Source organism: Pinus tabuliformis, chromosome 1_1 (assembly GCF_031772625.1).
Source record: "Pinus tabuliformis cultivar Carrire ecotype Pingquan chromosome 1_1, CPIR1, whole genome shotgun sequence".
Lineage (NCBI taxonomy): Eukaryota > Viridiplantae > Streptophyta > Pinopsida > Pinales > Pinaceae > Pinus > Pinus tabuliformis.
Window position 1 is genome coordinate 715,811,400 of NC_142297.1, and position 7,512 is coordinate 715,818,911.

A 7,512-nucleotide genomic window follows, 5' to 3' on the forward strand; every position below is an offset into this window, starting at 1 on the left:
CTTATACTAGCAACATAATTCCCTCTTTCCATCATTGCAAAGGCATGTAAAAAAACTAATGGTAAGACATACAAACAATGGATACAATATAGAACATTAACTAGATAGAAGGATATGTGACAACAAACATAAAATTTGGTAATAACCTATTTTAAGGTAGTGTCAATACTCAAATTAATGATGCATTGTGATGGAGTGTGCACAATGATTTATTAAGAAATTTGGAAACACTTAAGTCTAAAAATAGCTTTTGGAGGGATGATAGAAGTCAATTTATAGCAATGCATTATAAATTTTGATTAGTGAATATTTATTGGCATAAATTGCATGCTAATTTATTTAATCCATATTTAAAATTGATTTAATTATGATTTAATGATTGTGAAATTTGGTTGGCTTATCCTTGTACTTATAAACTGTTAAATAAACTTGTGGAATCAATCATAATGAAATATAATCATAATTTATATTATAGTTTTCTTAATTCAAGGTAGGCCACTTTATAAAATAATATTGATAATAAATCTTTTAATGTCTTTAGGTGAACCCACAAAGGTGGGTTACTCATTTTCGCAAGCACGCAAGGTGTAAGGCGAAGAAAATAAGCTCGATCAAACTCCTCAGTCTTAGTTGATCAGTGCTCAAGAAAAACAGGGATCGATAGAGAGTTTTCTTAATCAAGATATTGTCTTTTTCAAGCAACATTTCTCAACCAAGAGATTTTTTTTAACCCTACCCATGGTTTTATTGAGGGTTTCTTACACCGTCATTCTAGTTATTTCAAATTTTACATAAAACTTCCTATCAAGGTTTTTAAGTGCTCAATCGAACTGCCTAGAGCCTAAAAAATAGAGTTTTAGTTGCCCTTTTACAGATTTCTCTACAACGCCTTCTTATATCATGGCGAAAAAAGTGAAAGGGGTGCTTTGATATCTTAGAGGAATAAGTAGTTATTGTATCACCTTTAGTTGTTGTGGTTATTCTATCTACCATTATGTTGATTCATATTTTGCAAGTGATTTGGACATAAAGGGATCTACTTCATATTATTTCTTTACTCTTGCATGAAGATAGATTATTTAGGTGTCAAATATTAAAGAATTAGTTTTTTAACCCACTACTAAGGAAGAATATATCATTGTCTCATATGCATGCAAGGAGACAATTTGGTAGAAGGGTATTTGGGGTGAGTCTGAAATAAGACATGACAATGTAATTGTATTATGTGATACTCAAAGTGAAATCCATTTGGCTACAAATCTAGTTTATAATAGTAAAACTAGAAACATATTGATATTAAGTACCATTTTGTAAAACATGTTATTGGCATGTAAAATTATATATATATATATATATATATATATATATATATTCTTTTAGTCTTTAAATCGGCAACTTTCAAAATAAAAAAGTGGATAGTTTATAATAGTAAAACTAGAAAGGTATTGATATTAAGTACCATTTTGTAAAACACGTTATTGACATATAAAATTATATTTATATATATATATATATATATTCTTTAAATCGGTCACTTTCAAAATAAAAAAGTGGGAAATTCAAGTTTTTCAGTATTAAAATCGACCACTCTCAAATTAAGAGGTGGGAAATTCGAGTCTTGACGTGCATATGCTAATTTTACCACGTTCTGGATTTCAACCAACATCTTTTTACTTAAATAATAAAAAACCATAAACATTATTTTTAATTTTATATAAATTAAAAACCTGTATCAAAATCAATATTATAAATTTAACAGTCTTTTCTATGGAGAAGACACTTCCAATTTGTTATTAAATGATAACCTAATTGAACTGTGAAGTGCAAATAAATGGTAACAAAGATAATGCTCTGCATTATCACGTAATGGTAAATAAATAAACTCTAAAAATGAAAGTTGTTGGAAGTAGAATCACAAAGGTATGGACCGTCTGAACCAATATACTTGACCACATTTCGATTGAAAAACCAATCACCAACGGCTTCTGCAATGGTCTGTCACAAAACAAAAACATATACACATGTATATCAACTTGAACCTTCAAGAGAAATTCTTTAGAACATTATTCGGAAAATGGCAGATAACGAGGCACCTTTGAATTTAATTTTGGAGAATTCGGTGCGTGCCACAGATCTTGTACGTTTGTTTGGCAGTGTGCATAGCAGGAATTGATAAACAGCCCTCCATTGCATGAATCATACACGGGTGTTAATGCATAAATCGTATCGTCTCTGAATCCTGTGATCGATAACTCATGCTGTGATCAGTCTATTAACATATTGTCATAGAAGGTCAACTTTATGTAGATTTGGGGAACTAAAATAGTGTTATACAATTTTATTTTTGTCTTAATTATAAATTTTTGGAATATTTTGGAATTTGATGGTCATTAAGTAATTTTTTTTATCGTTATAGATTTTGGGAACAGGAGATCATTTTTATGGTCATCATACATTTTGGTTATATCTTGGAATTTGAGAATAAGTCTTAGGAACCAACTAATTGCTTGATTTCTCATTATTATCAAATTTCAATATATTCTCTAAATCTACAATCATTATTAACTATCAAATTCTAAAATATTCTTTAAATCTATCATCAACATAAATTCTAAAATATTCTCTAAATCTATCATCAACATAAATTTAGCACAATAAAACTAATAACAATATCCTAAAAAAATATTAAAAAAACATGAGATATTGATGCAGAAAGTAACCTTCCATTATTATCAATTGCCATAGGTCGCAAGTAGTGATATTCCTCTTGCAGTTCTCCCAATCACCGTCGGGATCTGCTGAATCAGGCACCCAAATATTTCCAATCTGTAGAAAACAAATTTCCAGCCATAGAAGATACGACATTGCATTCCATTATTATATGTTGCAGAATAAAACAGTGAAAAAGTCTCCAGAGATTTTATCTACCTGTGTTGTATCATATGCAGAGTTGACAACAAAAAGTGGTGTTTGGATCAACTCTAAGAGATACTGGGGAAAGAAACACTGCCATTATATATCATAATATGAATGTTAGTCACAACTCTTGTAGGTAATTGGCATCATAACATAATTTCGAATGGAAATAACAGTTGAACATCATACTACCAGACTTCCAGGGTCCATTATGGATGTGCAAGCAGCTGGCAAGTGTTTTAAAGACCCCTGCAATACAATATCACATTCAATAAAACGATTGGGACACAAAATAGATATCACCGAACAACAAAAGCTCAAAGCATGAAAAATAGAGGCGAAGAAAGCAAATGCAAAATTCCAATTACTTAGTGTATGTAAATAGAAAAGTGTCGAGCTATGTACATGAAATGTGACGATATCATCAAAGAAAAGTCTAAATAAATTTTGACCAGCTACGTCCTCTCTGCAAGGAACGGTATGTAATTAAATTATCAAAATATGTATAAACTCTGGAATACAGATAAAATATTCAAAGGACATGGGTAGTTGGTTAAGATTAACACACAATATGCAGAAACTCTGTGATGGAGATAAAATATTCAATGTGCATGGAGTAGTTTATTCAAATGTAATGGACTAGTTTGTATTAAATATGTTTTAACAAAGATGTTTTAAAACATCAAAGAATATGCAGTGTCAATATAAATGAAGTTTAGCTAAAAAAAATTTACAAAACAGTTTACAAATTCTGGTAAGATTATGAAAAATTGGGGTAGAAATTTTTTAAAATATCTCAAGATTTTGGATGTCTTAAGGGTTCTTGAAGGTGCTGAATCTATTTCCAGCTTAAAAAAATGATTCAAATGCTCCAACTACCTGATTTTTTTTTCCAGATTCAGGCAAAAAAACTGCCATCCTAACTATATGCTATTTTGTTGGGTAGGTAGACAGCTCCAAAAATAAATATTTATCATTTATTTAGAAGAGGATTATATATATATTTCTAGGAAAAAAGGGAGTCTTTCTCTCAGTCCTAGGGCTAGAGTCAAGTTGTTGGTACCAACTTACAAGATATACACACTTACTTCAGAATTCACAAGGCGGCTAACCAATATAACAATATTCATAGGTGCTAAACTATTACAATAATATTTATAAAGTTACTATAGCTCATCATGTCACTAATGGGATTTGAATCTATTTGAAGGACAACAACCATTCCACCCAACGACCCCAAATAAACCCAATTAACTATATATAATAATAATAATCTAATTTTAACGTCACTCAAGCAAAACACTAAATTGATGTATGAGACTCTTTGTTTGTGGGAAAAAAGACCCCAAAAATTTTCAAAAAGTATATAGCATAAAAGAATATAAGATTTATCTACATGATTACAAAAATTTGAATTTCAAAATTTAACTCATAATTTAAAGGAACTGTTCGCATGGTAAATAAATATATTAAGAACATACAAATCCATGAAAAATCCAGCATCTGTCATGCATTTGACATAAGCAGACTGAGGAAGAAGATCACGAAAATCATTGCAGTGAATAAATGTAGCCAGGCCACCCGCTGAGCAGCCAGTGAGTAGGGCCTGCATTAATAACAAAACCTATTTCATTTTTCCACTTTGTCATCGTCGATAACGCAAGGCATTTAAATATTTGCGTACTAGAAAAACTGGAAAACGTACCTGTTCAGCTTTATCCATTCCCTGCGTCAAAAGATCTTCTATTACAGCTTGCCATATTCTTTGCCCTCTCAAGTGAAGTTTACTACCCTGAAATGCTCAAATGCTAGTCATTAGAACAAAATTTTCAATTGATATGGGATTACAAGAACTGAAATTGCTGATATGTACTTATTGAAAATAACATACCGGATCTACCTCGTCCACATCTCCAGTGAATGAAGACCCATCACAGTATCTAACCATAACGCGGTTCCAACTATAGAAATCTGTTCAACAGTTTTCCCTATGAGCCCTTTGAATAGCCAATTTATCATCACATTGTTTTAAAGTCTAAAATTGAAATACCCGGATTTTGTCATGGAACATCACTTAAAATGCCTGTAAATGCTATTGTTTTAAAGTCTAGAATTGAAATACCCGGATTTTGTGATGGAACATCACTTAAAATGCCTGTAAATGCTATTGCTTCCCCCATGTATAGAGAAGAACCCAATGCAGAGAGAGCTCGCTCCGAGCAGGACGGTATGTCGCTACACCAACCTCCACCCTGCATAAATTTTTTTGCACTAAATAAGAGTTCAATCCCAATAAAACAGATGGGTGGTAAACCCTTATGAACACATTACCCTCTCTCTTATTAATATGAAATGTTTGTGAAATGTTTATAATATCTAGTTTGGCTATTTGGTTTGTTTAGATTTGTTAGGTCACAAGTTCAAGTTTTATCCAGAGATGGAGATTTAAAGATGGAAGTCATTTTAGAGAGAGTTAATTTCTCATAAAGTAAATTCGTCCTTTTCCCTACAATAAATAAACTAAACCCAAAATAAATTTTCCTGGCAATAAATAAACAAATCCAAGATAACTCCAACATAAATTTTCCATCCAATAAATAAATTAACCCCAACATAAATCCAATGCAATAAAAAATAATATATGTAATTTGTGAACATGCAATAAACAAACAAACCCAACATAACTCCAACATAAATTTTCCATCCAATAAATAAACTAACCCCAACATAAATCCAATGCAATAAAAAATAATATATGTAATTTGTGAACCTGCAATAAATAAACAAACCCAACATAACTCCAACATAAATTTTCCATCCAACAAATAAACTAACCCCAACATAAATCCAATGCAATAAAAAATAATATATGTAATTTGTGAACATGGTAATATATAATTCCTCAAGAACACGAACAATTAATAAAACAAGAAGCCACCATAACAGAGAGTATCAATATTAAATTAACAAGAAGCCACCATAACAGAGAGTATCAATATTAAATTAACAAGGACAACATTCCTCAAGAACATGAACAATTAATACAACAAGAATCCACCATAACAGAGAGTATCAATATTAAATTAACAATGACAACATTGGAAAATCAATGGGAGAAATTACTTACCTCCATGAAAACAAGCCAGCTGTTTGCTCCAGATCCAAATCCTCGGTCTAAATGGTAAGCTGGTGGGCTTCCATCTAAACAAACTGCAAATAAGCAATGAACTTATTAGTTCTGTTGCAGAAATAAATATATAATTGACACACATAAATCCACTTACCAGCTCCTTTGGCTACTGCGTTATTCAGTACTGTGATGTTTACAGAGACCATTAAATTGGACGATTCAGCAAGGGATGCCTCTTCTGTTATCACAGATTCCCCAATGTGAAGTGTATCTGCATCTATTCTTAGTACCATTGTCATTGTCATGACAAATACTGCACGAAAAAAATGTCCATATTTGATAGACCCCTTATTTGCAGTCGCTCTGCTAACCATCTTGGGTCGCCAATTACGTTACAGCAAGTCTGTGTATACCAGACCAAATATTATCAGGTAGTGCCGCGAAAAACTTCAGTAGTGAACAACTTTATACAGGCTTCTAAAATGCTTTGGAGATGGAATATTACTTCATTGCTTCATAAATGCTTAAACCATGACGGGTTTCCTTTTTCTAAAAGTCACTACATCATTTCATCATTGAGTGCAGCCATGAATGCTTGTTATGAATAGGTTAATAATGGTTCCCGCTCAGGACTTCACAGTTCTATTATTTTCAAACATCATTATTGGATATCATTATTTTTGGTTTTTCAAAACAAATCTGATGGTACTTTTTCACATCGATGTGACACTATTATACCAAAGGGCACTTTTGAGACATTTTTTCAATTGATTTGTCTTAAATATAGACTTTAAGACAAAAACGGGTTGAAACAAAAATATTTTAAGACAAAATTTTATATTTAATAGAAAAATATTTTAAGACAAGAGTAGTTTGAGACAAATATTTTAAGACAAAACTTTATATTTAAGACAAAAATAATTTAAGACAAAAAAATTTGGAGACAAAACTTTATATTTAAGACAAAAGTAGTCTGAGACAAAAATTTAAAGACAAAATTTAAAGACAAAACTTTATATTTAAGACAAAAATATTTTAAGACAATTATTTAAGAAAAAATAGTTTAAAACAAAATTATTTTAAGACAAAAACAATTTAAGACACAATTATTTTAAGATAAAATTTTATATTTAAGACAAAAGCATTTTGAGACAAAAATATTTTAAGACAAAACTTTATATTTAATACAATAACCACTTTAGATCAAACCTATGTTTAATACGATATTTCACTTCGAATGAAAATAGAGGGCAACGCTGAGTTTCAGGGTGATTTGCACGTGTGTTCTGAACTGGAGCTCCCGCGCCCCTACTTCATCAACCCCTGCGGCCCTCCGCAGGCCCCCTACCTGGCAGCCCCTGCTGCTGGGCTCTCAATCCTTCCTGACATCCTCGCAATCGAGCTTTGCCTCCCTCATCCGACCAGTGCTGCTACTGGCACAGCGTTCGCGTCTGGGTTTTGCGATC

General features: G+C 31.5%; 1 protein-coding gene across 1 annotated transcript; it reads right to left on the reverse strand.

Moving 5' to 3' along the window:
- Positions 1-1,766: 1,766 nt before the first annotated feature.
- LOC149215881 (pectin acetylesterase 8-like) lies at positions 1,767-6,521 on the reverse strand. Its single transcript, XM_089391110.1, has 12 exons — positions 6,201-6,521; positions 6,044-6,126; positions 5,039-5,168; positions 4,808-4,887; positions 4,622-4,708; positions 4,398-4,522; positions 3,322-3,382; positions 3,109-3,165; positions 2,929-3,006; positions 2,721-2,826; positions 2,094-2,239; positions 1,767-1,995 (listed from the first exon to the last, which is right to left on the reverse strand). Exons 1-12 carry the CDS (start codon positions 6,418-6,420, stop codon positions 1,885-1,887), a joined length of 1,284 nt encoding a protein of 427 aa, XP_089247236.1. The 5' UTR covers positions 6,421-6,521; the 3' UTR covers positions 1,767-1,884.
- Positions 6,522-7,512: the final 991 nt, after the last annotated feature.